Source organism: Heliconius melpomene, chromosome 21 (genome assembly GCF_056956725.1).
Source record: "Heliconius melpomene rosina isolate 202511_hmr_F chromosome 21, ASM5695672v1, whole genome shotgun sequence".
Taxonomy (NCBI): domain Eukaryota; kingdom Metazoa; phylum Arthropoda; class Insecta; order Lepidoptera; family Nymphalidae; genus Heliconius; species Heliconius melpomene.
This window is the reverse complement of record NC_140409.1, coordinates 5,362,560-5,381,822: the sequence shown is the minus strand read 5'-3', so window position 1 is coordinate 5,381,822 and position 19,263 is coordinate 5,362,560. Positions and strand designations below refer to the sequence as shown.

The window sequence follows — 19,263 nt, the reverse complement described above, 5'->3', positions numbered from 1 at the left end:
GTAATTTAATTGTTTACTATGTCGAGAAGTCTTGGTACAAGTATATACTTCTATATAAATGATACATATAATGGTAATTGAGGGTCAAAAGTAACGTAAAATGTTGCAAGGGTAAGAATCTGCCAATGAACCTTAAAATTACCAGTTGCCAGTACTACGAATTATAATTAATTTTATTCGAATTTTTGGTGTCTCATTAAGCACCAAACATGCGGACATCCAAACGTTAGCTATGTGTGCAAGTAAAACTTTTAGTATTGGAGTTAATCGGCCATGATTACATGGAATAACAAGATCGTTGTTTTTGACAAATAGACAAATATAACAAAATATACAAAAAAGTAACATGTGGAAAATTAAATTAATATTATAAAAGTCGTAACTCTGATATTAATTTGAATTTCAGCTTAACATATCCGATACTCGATCTTGAAATAAGCAGTCTAAAGATACAAAAAAACAGACGAACAACGAAATAATATAAGTATAAAGTTTTTTTTGTACGTAACTCAAAAAAAATTACAATGTGAACGTCGAAAGCCTCGAAATTGAAAATGTTGATAAAATTAATTTATTTTAATAAAATTTACAATATTTTGGTTAGATATTTGCATTTTAACTTTTGTTGGCAACACTGCTTACCGTTACAAATTCAAAATCTCTCTTCTTCGGTGTTCCTGTCGTCTTACGTGTATTCATTAGGCGCGGAGCTGAACTTAAATTAACTGAAATAGTGCTTTTGTGTTGTTTATAAAAAACATTTAAGTAATCCAGCTACGTAATAAATAATTATCATCATATCATATTGACTTTAGACTATTGAAATACTACTACTATTGAAAACTATTGAAAAAGTTTTCGCATCCTGTGGAAATACAACGGAACGGAAAAAGAACATTGAGGTAATTAATTATATTATTTATTTATCACGCTGCATTCTCTCCCTTTTTTTGAAGTCGGTCAAAAATGAGAATATCTTCTTTTTGAAGTTGATTCAAAAAGAAATGCAACGATGAGGACGTTTACAATAAAGTTAGGCTTACCCACATTTGAAGTTATAATACAAGATCGGATTCTATTTTATTTTTATAAGATGTTTCTTTAATTTAGTTTTAAAATCAAAAAAATTCTATGTTTTTATATCTTGAGGTAATTTATGGTAATTTGTGCTCCTTCATAAATAATAGATTTTTTACCATAATTGGTTCTTGTTTTTGGTAGGTAAGTATAAATTATTTGCACTATTAAGTGATCTATTTCCTATTTGTTCGCTTGTAAATTGTTTTGTACAATTTACGAATAAGAATACATGAGGCCGTCGTGGCGCACCGGCACAAGGGTGCGACTGTATCGCGACGGTTGTGGGTTCGATTCCCACTCGAGGAAGTGAAATATTTATTTACGTTTATATTTCCATTTCTTCGCTCTGGTGTCGATGCAAAGAGCGGCGTGAGTTCTGCCACTCACGCAATGTCGTTATCACCATCACTTTTGCTGACTATATAATAATATATAATAGGTAGGTGTCACCTTTCCTATCCTTATAATAATATCCCTTAGCTCTAATAAATTTAACATCATCGGCAAATATATACGGAGTTGAGTTCTGAAAACACTCTATAATATCGTTTATGAAAATATTGAAAAGAGTAGGACCCAAATGGGAACCTTGAGGTACTCCTGATAAGCATATTTGAGTGTTTGATTTATATCCGTTTAATACAACATAAAAAGAACGATGTTTTAAGTATGATGAAAACCACTTTATTAATGGACCCATAAAACCATAGGCCAGTTTTTTTTAATAAAATATCATGCGGCACACGATTGAATGCCTTGCTCAAATCAGTATAAATTGCATCTATTTGTAATCGTTTATTAATTAATAATAATCTATATATATAAAAGGACTTGTCCTCACTGACTGAGGTAAGACGTACGCACAGCCATAACCGCTGTGCGTAGAAGCGTTAAATTTGGGCAGATGTTTACTTTCGTAATCTGAACATCCACTAAGAAGGGATTTTGAAAAATTTTAACCCTAAAGGGGCGAAATAGGGGTTGAAAGTTTGTATGGAAAAAAAAATATATCGGCACCGGATTTTTATAAAATTTGAAATTCAGACTCTTAAAAGTATTTAATTGAATACATGTTTCATAGTTTTCTAGAATTCACCCTTAAGGGTGCAGATAAGGGGTTGAAAGTTAGTATGGAAAAATCTTGAAATCGCCACCGATTATTATAAAATTTTTAATTTAGACTCTTAAAAATATTTAATTGAACATGTGTTTCATGGTTTTCTAGAATTCACCCCTAAGGGTGCAGATAAGGGGTTGAAAGTTAGTATGGAAAAATCTTGAAATCGCCACCGATTTTTATTAAATTTGAAATTTAGACTCTCAAAAATATTTCATTGAACACATGTTTCGTGGTTTATTAGAATTCACCCCTAATTACGCAAGCGAAGCTGCGCGCGTCCGCTAGTTAAAAATAATTTTAGAAGCGACTCTCCATATTTCAACTAGATAAGTTACAATTGAATGAACTAATGAGTAATATATTGTATAGCACAGACTACGAGGCAGACAACGATAGTTACCACGCAACGAACCAAGTAGGGAGGATAATTTAGATTTAATATTTTCTATATGTTAACTTTCACCGAACCATCCTTGAAGTGTACCTATCCTTTCAAATAAAAAAAGTCATTGGAATCGGTTGGTGTGATATTTAGTCATTCGACCATTTGTTATGTAAAGTTATGTGATTTTCTCATAGATACTATTCACCAAATTATCCTTGAACTGTATCTTTTCAAATAAATAAGAATCATCGAAATTGGTTGGCGTGACATTGAGTTATTCGTCCATTTGTCGCGCACATAGGTACCGAATGCAAATTTAAGACTTATGTGATTAAGCTAATGCTACAATATCCAACAACCTTATTATAATTTCTAATTACTAAGACTGTTTGTTTTACTTGGCACCGACTTGAAAATTATAAACGCGATTTACTTGTATATAATTATAATCTAGTACTAATTTAATTACGTAAAATCTGCTAAGTTACAATTTTTAAAGTTTCAATTCAATCAAATATATGAGGTTATGAGTTAATAGATGAAATTTAAGAGAAAAACTTTATTTTCTCCTTTCTAGAGCGTTTAAATAAAAGCTTTTTCTAAAAAAGATTTTTTGCTTTTAATTTACTTATTTAGATGATTAAATGTCGTGACTTGACTGAAAGGCTACGATTGTAGGTTCTAATTATTTTTGAAGTTTATTAATATGTGTTTTAATTATCATTATTCTCTTAGTGCTTATAATCTTGTGGTGTGTGGTAAGTGCTTGTAATAGTTTATTTGAAGAAAGAATAGTTTGAATTTGAATAAACACATAAATATGAAGTGAGAGCCAAGTAATGCGTCGTTCCCGAATTCACCGACATAAGATCTATTGAGATGCAGAGTTTTTTTGCAAATTAATCAATAGAATTACACAAAAAATACATAAAGGTTTACGTAATTACGCAAAAATCTTGAAAGTATATTGCTATTTATATTTAATTATTTATTTATGTCTTTCAAATTGAAAAATACGGTTTATTACTAGCAAATAAAAATAACTTAACGAAACATATAACTGTTCATTGTGTAATTTAAAAAAAAGTTCGGTTTTATGTAAATAAATATAGCTGAAATAGCATTTATTGCTAAAGCAATTTAGCAAAATTTAGCAAAGCTTTAGCTTAATTAAAATTTTATTTTTTTAAATAATTCATTTCAGAAAATTAATGAAACAAGTTCAGAATCAAGTGAACCATTTGATTTTCCCATTACGAACATCGACATGGAAGAATCTGTAAAAAAGTCTAGCATAACTACTTTGGGTGGCGAAAAATCAATTAAGCATCGAGAAACTCGACGTAGCAAAACACTAAATAAAATCAACAATATTCAAAATAACCAAATTGAAACTGAAAATGATAGTAATTTCAAAATTAAAACTATTATTACTAGAGCTAAGGCAAAAAAGAATCATTTGAAATCGAATCAAACTAAGTTAGAAGAAGCGGAAAATGTTAATAAGGACACTTCCAAACCTAAAACTATTATGACTAGGGCAAAAACAAAAAAGCATAATTTCAAATCTAGCCCAATTTTAGAAGACCAGTGTATGAGAGGTACTGTAGCAGAAGTGCTAAACACTTCTCTAGTGAACGAAAAATCAATTAAGCATCGAAAAACTCAACGTAACAAAACACTAAATAAAGTGAACAATAAGACTGAAAATATTAATAAGGACACTTCCAAACCTAAAACTATTATGACTAGGGCAAAAACAAAAAAGCATAATTTCAAATCTAGCCCAATTTTAGAAGACCAGTGTATGAGAGGTACTGTAGCAGAAGTGCTAAACACTTCTCTAGTGATCGAAGAACCACAGGATAATATAACTGAAGTAGAACCAGTTATAAAGGAACTGGAAATGGAAACTATCATTGATGAAGTAAAAAAAAATATAAAAAAAGATCGATCGCTAAAGAAAATAATTAAAAAGAAAAATGATAACGTTGAAAAACATAGCGATCAGGATTCAGAAAGCCCTTTACCAGTTCTGATCGTGGAAAAGGCACAAGTACATAGAGAGGTGGACGATTCAGTTAAATCTGTTTTACATACAACGCAAAATTTAACAAATAATAGAAGCCCTCCTAAATTGAATATTATCGATTACTTTAACAAAATCAATCTACAAACTAATAATAAACAAAACAAAAGTGCGATAACTAAAAAAAATAATAAATCTAAAGCGAAAAAAGATAAGACACAAACATTATCAAATGATTCAAGATATATTAATAAAAATAAATCGAAAACTAAAGCCTGCTCTGGCTCTAAAAGCATCTCTAAAAGAACATTATCCACAATTTCAGAAGAGACGAAACAACGAGAGAGAGAGTATACTTCGGATGGAACAATACCTACTACAGGACAGTCACCTATCACAGCGCGGGGTGACCTTGAAGGCGCACCCCCTAACACAGAACAATTAAACCAACCAATAACACCTAGAAATCTAGATGTAGAATATCTAAATCCATCTACGCAGGATTTTTTCGAAAAGCTACAACTAACACTAAATGCACTATATATTGAAGATATTGGTTCTGTAATCAGTTCTAATATACAAGATTGGCTTAGGCGAAACAATCGCGAAAAACCCACGGGTGAGATTAGTTTTGTTTTTTTTGCATAAAACACTGTTTTTATAGTATTTGCCTTATTAAATCCATTGGTCTGAGTTCAATTCCGGAAGATATATATATACAGTGGAAGAGGAAGCGCTTCTTTTATTGAAACTGCATATAGGGTAATATATTTCAAACCCACACCTAAGAAATTAATCAAGGTACCTCAACAGTTTGGACGTAGGATTTTTTTTTCATTTCACGATTTTTATCCATACCTGTATTTCGTGTGACGCACACATACGTGTGCGACGTTTCCGATTTGACAGGTAAGTGTGTGCGTGCCTATGTTGTACTTTACAAATGGCGTTTTATTTTAAAATGATAATTTTATTATTTATTTTGTTTGAAAAAATAACATTTTTATTTTTGGGAATTATTTTTTTTCCAAATTATATTAGGCTTTTATAGAGTAGTTAAAACTGTGGTTTCATTTAAAGTGGTGCTGTTTTTTCCGAAATTTCGATTTATTACTATTATTCGAAAATTACTCGTAGAAAATCAGTCGGTAGTCTATCTAGGTAGTTTCAATCTAGATGAAATGCTAAAAGTGACTATTATATTTATTTTCAGAAGGATGAATATCAAATTATAGAAAATACATGAATACAAAATCCCGATACATTTAAAGTAAATTCATTTGCTCAATCTTCAGAGATAAACTTATACATATACCGTCACGGACTTTTTAAAACAATATTTTTGTAAAACATTGTTTTTGTGTGTCATGAGGTTGAGACGGCGCTTAAATTAGCGGTTTGGCCCTGATTGCGTAACAGACAGAGTTACTTTCGAATTTGTAATATAAATATGGATTAACACTGTGTGTGTAACACTGATTTGGCTCATTAGGAAACCTAAAGTTTGTCAACATCTATTGTAAAATGATAATCGCAGCGGCACATTGTCTCACTGGAAACGTAACGGTTGTGGGTTCAATTCCCGCTCGACGAGTGAGATTGGCAAAGAGTGTTACACTCCGTTCCCCACATTAGACAATTTAATGTATGTGTGCCAAAACAACGAAAAAATATTTATTATGTTTTTTTAATATTTTGCTATTACCTTTATAGATTTGAAAAACACTACGAACAATTAATAAAAAATTTTGAACAAAATGCTGAAGAGCTGCTGCTTGACGAATGCCAATAGAAGAAGGCAATGCTGACGCTACTGGAAGACGATTTACAAATTGTATCGAAACTAACTGAAAATAAAAAATAAAAGTTTTTAATTATTAAAATGTTTCATCGTTTTAGAAAATTTAATTTTTTTTATGGTTCCTAAAAGTTGAATTAGAATTTGAATAAATATTATTTTCATATTTTTTGTTTTATTGAGGCTAGTAGTGGCGCAGGGGCACAGTATGATTGTAAAATTGATTTGTACGCAAATGTAATATAGATTTTAAATTTAAATCAGACAGTTCAAGAGACATCATTAAGACATTTATGTACTTAGATATCAAAAAACATCAGACCTATGGGGTATTTCTGTCAAATTAATTAATTATATAATAGATGCTGTTGCTCCTCACTTCACATTTAATAATTGTATTGAGTATGGTGTGTTTCCTGACCTAATGAAATTTAGTAAAGTCATACCTATATTTAAAAGGGGTATTATATCTGATCCCAATAATTTTCGACCCATTTCTGTACTACCCTCTCTTAGTAAGATTTTCGGAAAACTATCCTAAATAAAATTTTAGTGCATTTTAGCACACATAATCTTATGCACGACAAACAGTATGGTCGTTCAACTACAGATGCTGATAGCTCTTATAAAGAACATATGTGAGGCTTGGGAGGGATCACAGGATGCTCTTGACATGTTCTTTGATTTGTCCAAAGCCTTTGATTGCCTACAGCACTCAACATTGGCCGTGAAGCTACACTACTACGGCATAAGAGAAAGTGCACTCAATCTTCTGACCTCTTATTTAGCTGACAGAATTCAGATCGTTGTGCATGGCAAAAAATCTTCTGGTTCAGTAATCAGCATGGGGGTCCCACGAGGGTCTTCTAGAGCTAGAGCAAAAGAAATAGTATCGCTATTTGCAGTGTGCGCCATCTATATAAAAAGATAACCGGGTAACACCAGAGGAGCTACAGGTGTGTTGCCGGCCTTAGAGGTGGAGATAGACGCGCAGGTAGGCCATACCATAGCTGCGTAACATGTGAACGGAAGTTCCTACGAAACCACACAGTAGTGGAGTGTCACGTCACAATTAAGTAGCCAAGATGACTTGCTCTTTAATATGGTCCTGTGGAATTAAAGATGCCTTACTATAGGCACAATCCCACGTCAGTTGTGCTTTGTTCAGCTGTGCTTTGCTCTACTAGGACCAGTCTATTCTTTCCGATTACCTGAATATACCTGATATTCTCTTCAAGGAATGAAACAAAGTGACATGGAAGTGAAAGTAGGTGACTTGAATGTGAATTGGTAGATGATGCAGTGCTCATAGCAGGCATTAGTTATCACTCTGGAAGAAGTATGTGAAACTAATGGTCTAAGCCTGAATACGAATAAGACAAAGGTTCTGGTATTTGAAAGAATTGAAGAAAATACGGAATACAAGATCAGTGTAAATGGTATGACATTAGAACAAGTGAATGAACTGGTATATTTGGGAAGTATGTTAAGAGATGGCGGATACGAGATGATGACAGTCTCGCAAAGGCCATAAAGAAAAATTATCTTAATATTTGGACTTAGCCCATGAGAATACTGCCATGTGGGATGTCAATGCGACTATCATTGTGCCGATAGAGGTTTTAATTAACGGTTTAATAGCGAAAAGCCTCGACCAACATCTTAAAAGGCTATCGCTTAGCTGTCAGATCAAGAACCGGATGCAGAAGACAATTTTACTTGAAACCGCGTGTAGTGTGAGGAGGTTCCTCTCTCTGGACCAGCGATGGCTTTTACCCTTGCCTCGTCGTCGTATGTATATATCGTAATTTTTATGATAATTTATACTTAAAAATGCTAAATTAATTTCTCTTATATAATAAAGGTATTCCTGAACTAATAGAAATACAAATAATAGAAAATGATTAAAATATATAAAACATTATATATTATAATCATTTTCTATTATTTGTATTAGTAGTCAATACTGGTAATCAGAATAAGAATAAGAATTTTGGTTATAAAGAAAATGCCAAGGATAATTGTATTATCAATTTTAGCTGTATGACGTAGAATTAATAGTCATTGGCTAGTAATATCTGCCATATAATTTAAGAAAAAAATGGTTTAACGTTTCTTATTTATTAACTTACCAAGCGTATTAATACGTCATTAACACGCTTGGCAAGTCTCGGCAAGAGACTCTATTAACACCAGCGTCTGAGCGTCAGCGTCAAAGCTTGCGATAACTTATTGCCGATTCAGACCAGTGTCGGTTTTTGAACGCAGATCAAAGGAAATATGCGGCTAGCGGCAGCTAGCCTGCGATGTATTCACACGTTGACGTTTGTGAAAAACTTGTGGACGCTTCTCGAACTTCCACGACGTGAGTTCAGTTCAGTTCTTAGTTTATAGCGTTTCGAGCGTGCCAGTTGAGCATTAATCACTTCGCCAATGTCACGTTATATGGAGAACACAAGAAGGAGATTGTACGGTATACGATGTGAGTAAACGATGTATAAAATATAAATACAGTACCGTATCGAAATTATCATACACTTTCACATCTCGTAAAGCAAATACGTTATCTATATCGTATTTATTTTGGTACTTTGTATATTTTTGACTTATCTGTGGTTCTAGATTACTTTGAGGTGTCAATTTTTGTCTATGATTTGGTGACAATTTACACGTAGCGGTGTTATATTTGAGGAAAATTTTAATTTTTAAAGAAAACAACACAATGAGTTCATTTCGTCGAGATAAAAAAGAAGAAGAAGATGGAGGAGCAAACATATTTCAAAATCTTGATAAGACAACTTTGCTGCAGGAAGCTCGCTATTTTAATTCTACTCCGGTAAATCCAAGAAAATGCATTCATATATTGACCAAAGTTTTATATTTACTCAATCAAGGAGAAAAACTTACTACTCAAGAAGCTACTGATATGTTCTTTGCAACAACTAAATTATTTCAATCTAAAGATGTTGTACTGCGTCGATTGGTGTATTTATGTCTTAAAGAACTAAGTTCTATGGCGCAAGATGTAATTATCGTTACATCTTCACTGACCAAGGATATGACAGGAAAAGAAGATTTGTACAGAGCAGCAGCTATTCGTGCCTTATGCAGCATAACCGATAGTAGTATGCTACAAGCTATAGAACGCTATATGAAACAAGCTATTGTGGATAAAAATCCTGCTGTTAGTTCAGCTGCCCTTGTTTCTGCTCTCCACTTGTCTGCTTCTGTTCCTTGGTGAGGAGATGGGTTAATGATGCACAGGTAAATATAATCATCCCATTTAAAAATTTATTCAGTTTAGTTCTTAATTTATGGTGGTTCAGGCGTGCCAGTTGAGCACTAATCACTTCGCCAATGTCACATTGTATGGTTTTCGTTCTAAATGATTATGTATGATAATATATGTGCTCTTACCATGAAATAACAGTGTTTTGGCAAACAATAACACTCAAAATATAAAATGGCAATAGGAATGACTTCATATAATTTAGGCATGGCAGCGAATGGTTTAAGCTGAAATTTCAAATTTAGCAACATCTCCCTTTTCTACATTCATAGTAGAATGATTATTATAATTTTTAAGCTTCATTCTGTATCCCACATGTTGCGCATGTTGTTGTTTGAATAGGCAGGGGGAATCTAGTGTTAATACAGTCCTTCCCTGAAGCACTGCAAAATTTACAATATATTGCATGTTAAGTGTAGAGTTCAATGCCATGCTTTGGCTTGTTAACAGAGTAAGGAAATGCAAATAATTCTAATGATTATTCTATGAAATTGATGATTATGTTTAAATTATTTTCATTCTACTATGGAGTAAGACATATCAGTTATTAACATTGTATTATATAACTTATAACTCACACCTTGTAACATACTTAAGCTTTTGTTTAGATTCTATCAAATAATATGTAACATAGTATTATAACAGTTTAACAGAACAGCACTTTTTATTATTTTATTTTATATAAAAACTAATGGTTACTATACACTTATTTAAAAATTGTAATATAAAAAAAATGTATTGAGGCGTTGTGACGCCTCATAAGTTTAGAGTGCTCTAACTGTTGATGCAGTGGTTGTAGGTTTGATTCCCTCTTGGGGGAATGAAATTTTTTCACTTTGCTACTTTGGTAACAATGACTTGATGATTTAATACAACTTATATGCTATGTAAAAAAATATATTTCTGTGTAAATTTATTGCTTATAAATTTACATGGAAATATATTATCTTGAAAATATTGACTTTAATTTTGTTTTAATAGTTATAATTTTTCTTTTAGTCATTTATAGATCATAGTTTAATAAACTATTTATCTCTGCAAATAATAGAATTATAAACTAAATATTGTTACAATAAGGTATAAGATAGTATTTAAATAATGGATTTTAGTTTATATAACATAATATGATATAACTTAGAAACAATGAAAGAAGTATAATGGGGTAGATTAAAAAGAGCAGTAGCTTGTAAATATATTGATATATTTTTTTTATTTTCAGGAAGCTATCATGTCTGACAATGTGATGGTATCTTATCATGCTTTGGCTGTAGTTGCCGGAGCCCGACGCAATGATCGCCTGTCGACAGTGAAGCTTGTTACAAAATTGGCCCGTTCTCCATTGCGATCACCATATGCACTCTGCCTTTTAGTACGTCATGCTGCAAAACTCGCAGAGGAAGACCAAAGCGATGCTTCAGAGCCATACTTAGAGTTCATAGAGTCATGTCTTCGTCACAAATCAGAAATCGTTGTGTATGAAGCAGCACACGCCATCGTCAATTTAAGAAAATCCGCACGTGACTTGGCACAAGCAGTTAGCGTGCTGCAAATATTCTGTGGATCATCTAAAGCTACCTTAAGGTTAGCTGGGGCACGTACTCTGGCCAAACTTACAGCAAAACATCCCAATGCCGTAGCCGCTTGTGCAGTAGATTTAGAAAATTTAATATCAGATCCGAATCGCTCCGTAGCAACCCTGGCCGTGACAATTCTTGCAACTGGAGCTGAGAGCTCCATTGATCGACTAATGAAACAAATATCAAGTTTTATGTCAGAGATTTCAGATGAATTTAAAATCGTAGTTGTACGCGCTATCAGGAGGCTTTGCTCAAAATATCCACGAAAACATCAATCATTAGCGGCTTTCTTAGCTGGAATGCTTAGAGATGAAGGAGGTGTGCAATACAAGACTGCTATTGCAGATACAATTATTGCGTTAGTCGAAGAAAATCCTGACGCTAAAGAGACAGGCTTAGCGCATCTTTGCGAGTTTATTGAAGATTGTGAACATACTTCATTGGCAGTTCGAATTTTGCATATTTTGGGGCGCGAAGGCCCAAAGATCGGATGTGCTGAACAATTTAGAACTCGCGCCGCCAACGACGAATGGGAAGCCACTTGGGAAAGAGCCGCCTCAGCCGTTGAAGTATGTGACAGTTAAATCTGTTTTACATACAACGCAAAATTTAACAAATAATAGAAGCCCTCCTAAATTGAATATTATCGATTACTTTAACAAAATCAATCTACAAACTAATAATAAACAAAACAAAAGTGCGATAACTAAAAAAAATTATAAATCTAAAGCGAAAAAAGATAAGACACAAACATTATCAAATGATTCAAGATATATTAATAAAAATAAATCGAAAACTAAAGCCTACTCTGGCTCTAAAAGAATCTCTAAAAGAACATTATCCACAATTTCAGAAGAGACGAAACGACGAGAGAGAGAGTATACTTCGGATGGAACAATACCTACTACAGGACAGTCACCTATCACAGCGCGGGGTGACCTTGAAGGCGCACCCCCTAACACAGAACAATTAAAACAACCAATAACACCTAGAAATCTAGATGTAGAATATCTAAATCCATCTACGCAGGATTTTTTCGAAAAGCTACAATTAACACTAAATGCACAATGTACAAAGAAAATTAATACAAAAAATAAATAATAATTCACCGGAGACACTAATAACAATAGAATCATCATCGGATGAAATTAGAAAATGGCTGCCAACTCGAAAAGTGGATAGCAGAAGTAATATTGAAAATATTGGTTCTGTAATCAGTTCTAATAAGATTGGCTTAGCCGAAACGATCGCGAAAAACCCACGGGTGAGATTAGTTTTGTTTTTTTTGCATAAAACACTGTTTTTATAGTATTTGCCTTATTAAATCCATTGGTCTGAGTTCAATTCCGGAAGATATATATATGTATATACAGTGTTTTTGGCAGCACCATTTTAAATGAAACCACAGCTTTAACTATTCTATAAAAGCCTAATAGGTACAATTAAAAAAAATCGCAATAATGAAAAAAAATAATAATAAAATTATCGTTGAAAAAGAAATTGCCATTTGTAAGGACGACGCACACGCTTCATTGCGAAATCGAGTCATAGGTATTGGCGATAAAGTTCAAAGTTGTTGTTGTAAAGTTGAAACCTTTAGTAATATTTTTGTAGTAGTTAGTGTTTACGTTATTGGTATATGTACCGTAATTGCGTCACACGAAATAAAGGTAAAGGAATGGATAAGAATCATGAAATGTATAAAATTGTCATTTTAAATTGTATAAAATAGTTGAGGCATCTTGATTAATTTTTTTAGGTATGGGTTTGAAATATTTTACCCGATATGCTGTTTCTATAAATGGTTCGCTGATACTCAGCTCTCCTTTTACGAGAACACCTTTTTTCCTGTTTCATTTTTGGGAGATTTTTTTTAAATTATATTAGGCTTTTATAGAGTAGTTAAAACTATGGTTTCATTTAATGTATTGCTGACACTTCCACTCTGTATAAAATTAAATTAAATAAACATAATTCTCATATGCAGAAATACAGTTACTGAGGGATCTCTTCAAACATATTAAGGAGAAATTGGACACTACGCACGTCGAAACACTGCATGATTCAAATAAAAAGTAAGTTTTATATAATTGCAATATTTTCTCCTAATATTTGATGATGGTGTATAGCTTTGCTTTTAGTTCCATATGAAGACATTATGATAAATTTATTATAAAAAAAAGAGTGTAATTAAAGAATGTTGTAATAACAAGAAGCGCGGCGTTGAGTTCCTCCACTCAATATGCAATGCCTCTACAGTTCGGCGGAAAGCGGGAACGGTGTGTCTTAACACTAGGTTCTCTCTCTCTCTTTTTTCCTCTTCCTCTCTCTGCCTACCCTGCAGATTGCGGGATACGGGATAATGTAATAAACTATTCATTCGCACACACATTTCACATGTGTCGTGTTGCGTCCCGAATAAATTACTATATTATAATAATACTTTTAATTCAATTAATTGCACCTAACATTGTTTTATTTTTAAAAACTTAATATATTTGATTTAAACAACTATTTCGATAGATTAGTCAGCATTCTCGTCGACGCCCACAAAAATCTATATGAACAGAAGGCGGACCACCGCCGCCAGTGCCGGGGGATTATAGCTACTATAGACAAATTTATGGACGAAGTTAAGACAATTGTTGCTGATTTGGAAACAAGGTTTACTTTTTTCTTTTTTTTTTCAGCGCGTAGTGTTTTATCCCGCGTACAGCAAGGTAGGCAGAGGGAACCTAGTGTTAAGACACTGCGTTCCCCACTTTCCGCCGAATTCTAGAGACATTGTGTGTTGAGTGGCGGAACTCAACGTCGCGCTTTGCCTTGACACCAGAGCGAAGAAATGGAAATAATTGTTTCTCGTGAAGAAATGTATTCGGATCAACTAAAAGTTATTCCATCTATTGAAAAACTTGGTCCCATATTCAAGACGTGTGAAGCTATTGATTTAACAGAACCAGAAACTGAATATCGTGTTCGCTGCGTTAAACATATATTCTCAAAATATTTAGTGTTGCAGTTTGAATGCTTAAACACACTTAGTGATCAGCTTTTAGAGAAGGTGCACATCCGCCTTGATGTTGCTCCTGATTAAAAAGTTCTTGGAGAAGTTGGATGTAAGGAATTACCATATGATAAGCAAGGAAGCGTTTTCTGCATTTTAGAGTTCCCTGAGAATCCAATAGAGACGTTGGGCAATTTCGGGGCAACGTTAGAGTTTGTGGTACGAGATTGCGACCCCACCACAGGATTACCGGATTCCGGAGAAAGCTACGCTGATACGCACCCACTGGAAGAAGTTGAGATCGGATGTGCTGAACAATTTAGAACTCGCGCCGCCAACGACGAATGGGAAGCCACTTGGGAAAGAGCCGCCTCAGCCGTTGAAGTATGTGACAGTTAAATCTGTTTTACATACAACGCAAAATTTAACAAATAATAGAAGCCCTCCTAAATTGAATATTATCGATTACTTTAACAAAATCAATCTACAAACTAATAAAAACAAAAAACAAAAGTGCGATAACTAAAAAAAATTATAAATCTAAAGCGAAAAAAGATAAGACACAAACATTATCAAATGATTCAAGATATATTAATAAAAATAAATCGAAAACTAAAGCCTACTCTGGCTCTAAAAGAATCTCTAAAAGAACATTATCCACAATTTCAGAAGAGACGAAACGACGAGAGAGAGAGTATACTTCGGATGGAACAATACCTACTACAGGACAGTCACCTATCACAGCGCGGGGTGACCTTGAAGGCGCACCCCCTAACACAGAACAATTAAAACAACCAATAACACCTAGAAATCTAGATGTAGAATATCTAAATCCATCTACGCAGGATTTTTTCGAAAAGCTACAATTAACACTAAATGCACAATGTACAAAGAAAATTAATACAAAAAATAAATAATAATTCACCGGAGACACTAATAACAATAGAATCATCATCGGATGAAATTAGAAAATGGCTGCCAACTCGAAAAGTGGATAGCAGAAGTAATATTGAAAATATTGGTTCTGTAATCAGTTCTAATAAGATTGGCTTAGCCGAAACGATCGCGAAAAACCCACGGGTGAGATTAGTTTTGTTTTTTTTGCATAAAACACTGTTTTTATAGTATTTGCCTTATTAAATCCATTGGTCTGAGTTCAATTCCGGAAGATATATATACAGGGTGGAAGAGGCAGCGCTTCTTTTATTGAAACTGCATATAGGGTAATATATTTCAAACCCACACCTAAGAAATTAATCAAGGTACCTCAACAGTTTGGACGTAGGATTTTTTTTTCATTTCACGATTTTTATCCATACCTGTATTTCGTGTGACACACATACGTGTGCGACGTTTCCGATTTGACAGGTAAGTGTGTGCGTGCCTATGTTATACTTTACAAATGGCGTTTTATTTTAAAATGATAATTTTATTATTTATTTTGTTTGAAAAAATAACTTTTTTATTTTTGGGAATTATTTTTTTTCCAAATTATATTAGGCTTTTATAGAGTAGTTAAAACTGTGGTTTCATTTAAAGTGGTGCTAACAATTCCACCCTGTATATACGGTGTTTTTGCCAGCACCACTTTAAATGAAACCACAGCTTTAACTATTCTATAAAAGCCTAATAGGTACAATTAAAAAAAATCGCAATAATGAAAAAAAAATAATAATAAAATTATCGTTGAAAAAGAAATTGCCATTTGTAAGAACGAGGCACACGCTTCATTGCGAAATTGAGTCATAGGTATTGGCGATAAAGTTCAAAGTTGTTGTTGTAAAGTTGAAACCTTTAGTAATATTTTTGTAGTAGTTAGTGTTTACGTTATTGGTATATGTACCGAATTGCGTCACACGAAATAAAGGTAAAGGAATGGATAAGAATCATGAAATGTATAAAATTGTCATTTTAAATTGTATAAAATAGTTGAGGCATCTTGATTAATTTTTTTAGGTATGGGTTTGAAATATTTTACCCGATATGCTGTTTCTATAAATGGTTCGCTGATACTCAGCTCTCCTTTTACGAGAACACCTTTTTTCCTGTTTCATTTTTGGGAGATTTTTTTTAAATTATATTAGGCTTTTATAGAGTAGTTAAAACTATGGTTTCATTTAATGTATTGCTGACACTTCCACTCTGTATAAAATTAAATTAAATAAACATAATTCTCATATGCAGAAATACAGTTACTGAGGGATCTCTTCAAACATATTAAGGAGAAATTGGACACTACGCACGTCGAAACACTGCATGATTCAAATAAAAAGTAAGTTTTATATAATTGCAATATTTTCTCCTAATATTTGATGATGGTGTATAGCTTTGCTTTTAGTTCCATATGAAGACATTATGATAAATTTATTATAAAAAAAAAGAGTGTAATTAAAGAATGTTGTAATAACAAGAAGCGCGGCGTTGAGTTCCTCCACTCAATATGCAATGCCTCTACAGTTCGGCGGAAAGCGGGAACGGTGTGTCTTAACACTAGGTTCTCTCTCTCTCTTTTTTCCTCTTCCTCTCTCTGCCTACCCTGCAGATTGCGGGATACGGGATAATGTAATAAACTATTCATTCGCACACACATTTCACATGTGTCGTGTTGCGTCCCGAATAAATTACTATATTATAATAATACTTTTAATTCAATTAATTGCACCTAACATTGTTTTATTTTTAAAAACTTAATATATTTGATTTAAACAACTATTTCGATAGATTAGTCAGCATTCTCGTCGACGCCCACAAAAATCTATATGAACAGAAGGCGGACCACCGCCGCCAGTGCCGGGGGATTATAGCTACTATAGACAAATTTATGGACGAAGTTAAGACAATTGTTGCTGATTTGGAAACAAGGTTTACTTTTTCTTTTTTTTTTCAGCGCGTAGTGTTTTATCCCGCGTACAGCAAGGTAGGCAGAGGGAACCTAGTGTTAAGACACTGCGTTCCCCACTTTCCGCCGAATTCTAGAGACATTGTGTGTTGAGTGGCGGAACTCAACGTCGCGCTTTGCCTTGACACCAGAGCGAAGAAATGGAAATATAAATGTAAATAAATAATTCATTTCCTCGAGTCAGGATCGAACCCACAATAGTCACGGTTTGTGTCTCTTCGCCACGACCGGCCTCATAAATTTTTTTTTTTTTTTTTTCGAAATTTCGATTTATTACTATTATTCGAAAATTACTCGTAGAAAATCAGTCGGTAGTCTATCTAGGTAGTTTCAATCTAGATGAAATGCTAAAAGTGACTATTATATTTATTTTCAGAAGGATGAATATCAAATTATAGAAAATACATGAATACAAAATCCCGATACATTTAAAGTAAATTCATTTGCTCAATCTTCAGAGATAAACTTATACATATACCGTCACGGACTTTTTAAAACAGTATTTTTGTAAAACATTGTTTTTGTGTGTCATGAGGTTGAGTCGGCGCGCGCCATGTATGCGTTAAGCAAGCTCATTTTAGGTGACGTCTTCTTTGCAACCCGTTGCTTAGCAACGGTCGCGTAGCGACGGTTGTTATTAACATGGCGGAATAAATTGTATGTCAAATTAATAAGTATTTTAATATGTTAATATATATCAACAATATTACAAATATGAGATAAAAAAGTAACCTATGTTCATCCCAAGACTCTCAAGTATCTATGAGTATTTTGTCATAATTAAATTAGCGGTTTGGCCCTGATTGCGTAACAGACAGAGTTACTTTCGAATTTGTAATATAAATATGGATTAACACTGTGTGTGTAACACTGATTTGGCTCATTAGGAAACCTAAAGTTTGTCAACATCTATTGTAAAATGATAATCGCAGCGGCACATTGTCTCACTGGAAACGTAACGGTTGTGGGTTCGATTCCCGCTCGACGAGTGAGATTGGCAAAGAGTGTTACACTCCGTTCCCCACATTAGACAATTTAATGTATGTGTGCCAAAACAACGAAAAAATATTTATTATGTTTTTTTAATATTTTGTGATTACCTTTATAGATTTGAAAAACACTACGAACAATTAATAAAAAATTTTGAACAAAATGCTGAAGAGCTGCTACTTGACGAATGCCAACAGAAGAAGGCAATGCTGACGCTACTGAAAGACGATTTACAAATTGTATCGAAACTAACTGAAAATAAAAAATAAAAGTTTTTAATTATTAAAATGTTTCATCGTTTTAGAAAATTATTTTTTTTTTATGGTTCCTAAAAGTTGAATTAGAATTTGAATAAATATTATTTTCATATTTTTTGTTTTATTGAGAATTTTTAATGTAATATAGATTTTAAATTTAAATCAGACAGTTCAAGAGACATCATTAAGACATTTATGTACTTAGATATCAAAAAACGTCCGACCTATGGGGTATTTCTGTCAAATTAATTAATTTTATAATAGATGCTGTTGCTCCTCACTTCACATTTAATAATTGTATTGAGTATGGTGTGTTTCCTGACCTAATGAAATTTAGTAAAGTCATACCTATATTTAAAAGGTGTAGTATATCTGATCCCAATAATTTTCGACCCATTTCTGTACTACCCTCTCTTAGTAAGATTTTCGGAAAACTATCCTAAATAAAATTTTAGTGCATTTTAGCACACATAATCTTATGCACGACAAACAGTATGGTCGTTCAACTACAGATGCTGATAACTCTTATAAAGAACATATGTGAGGCTTGGGAGGGATCACAGGATGCTCTTGACATGTTCTTTGATTTGTCCAAAGCCTTTTTGCCTACAGCACTCAACATTGGCCGTGAAGCTAAGTGTAGCTTCACGGCCAATGTTGAGTGCCGTGCCTTCTCTTATGCCGTAGTAGTGACTACGGCATAAGAGAAAGTGCACTCAATCTTCTGACCTCTTATTTAGCTGACAGAGTTCAGATCGTTGTGCATGGCAAAAAATCTTCTGGTTCAGTAATCAGCATGGGGGTCCCACGAGGGTCTTCTAGAGCTAGAGCAAAA

At 33.3% G+C, this 19,263-nt stretch overlaps 1 protein-coding gene, 1 long non-coding RNA gene and 1 pseudogene across 4 annotated transcripts; all 3 read left to right on the top strand.

The window, feature by feature from the left end:
- The first annotated feature begins 546 nt into the window (after positions 1-546).
- LOC146526991 (uncharacterized) lies at positions 547-6,578 on the top strand. 2 transcript variants are annotated; one of them, XM_085205766.1, is made up of 3 exons: positions 666-902; positions 3,790-5,233; positions 6,328-6,578. In XM_085205766.1, the coding sequence occupies exons 2-3, from the start codon at positions 3,853-3,855 to the stop codon at positions 6,351-6,353; spliced, it is 1,407 nt and encodes a 468-aa protein (XP_085061892.1). In that variant the 5' UTR covers positions 666-902; positions 3,790-3,852; the 3' UTR covers positions 6,354-6,578. The 2 variants fall into 2 exon arrangements, 1 of the variants encoding a protein (XP_085061892.1); XR_014879242.1 differs by lacking the exon at positions 3,790-5,233 and having other exon boundaries at positions 547-902.
- A 2,097-nt stretch (positions 6,579-8,675) lies between these two features.
- Positions 8,676-18,540, top strand: LOC146526989 (coatomer subunit gamma-like; annotated as a pseudogene). The gene is made up of 8 exons (XR_014879334.1): positions 8,676-8,894; positions 9,035-9,676; positions 10,921-11,859; positions 14,109-14,666; positions 14,952-15,362; positions 16,467-16,554; positions 17,004-17,144; positions 18,290-18,540. The product of XR_014879334.1 is annotated as a coatomer subunit gamma-like (transcript).
- LOC146526990 (uncharacterized) lies at positions 12,549-13,945 on the top strand. The gene is made up of 2 exons (XR_014879249.1): positions 12,549-13,353; positions 13,802-13,945. It is a non-coding gene; the product is annotated as an uncharacterized LOC146526990 (long non-coding RNA).
- Positions 18,541-19,263: the final 723 nt, after the last annotated feature.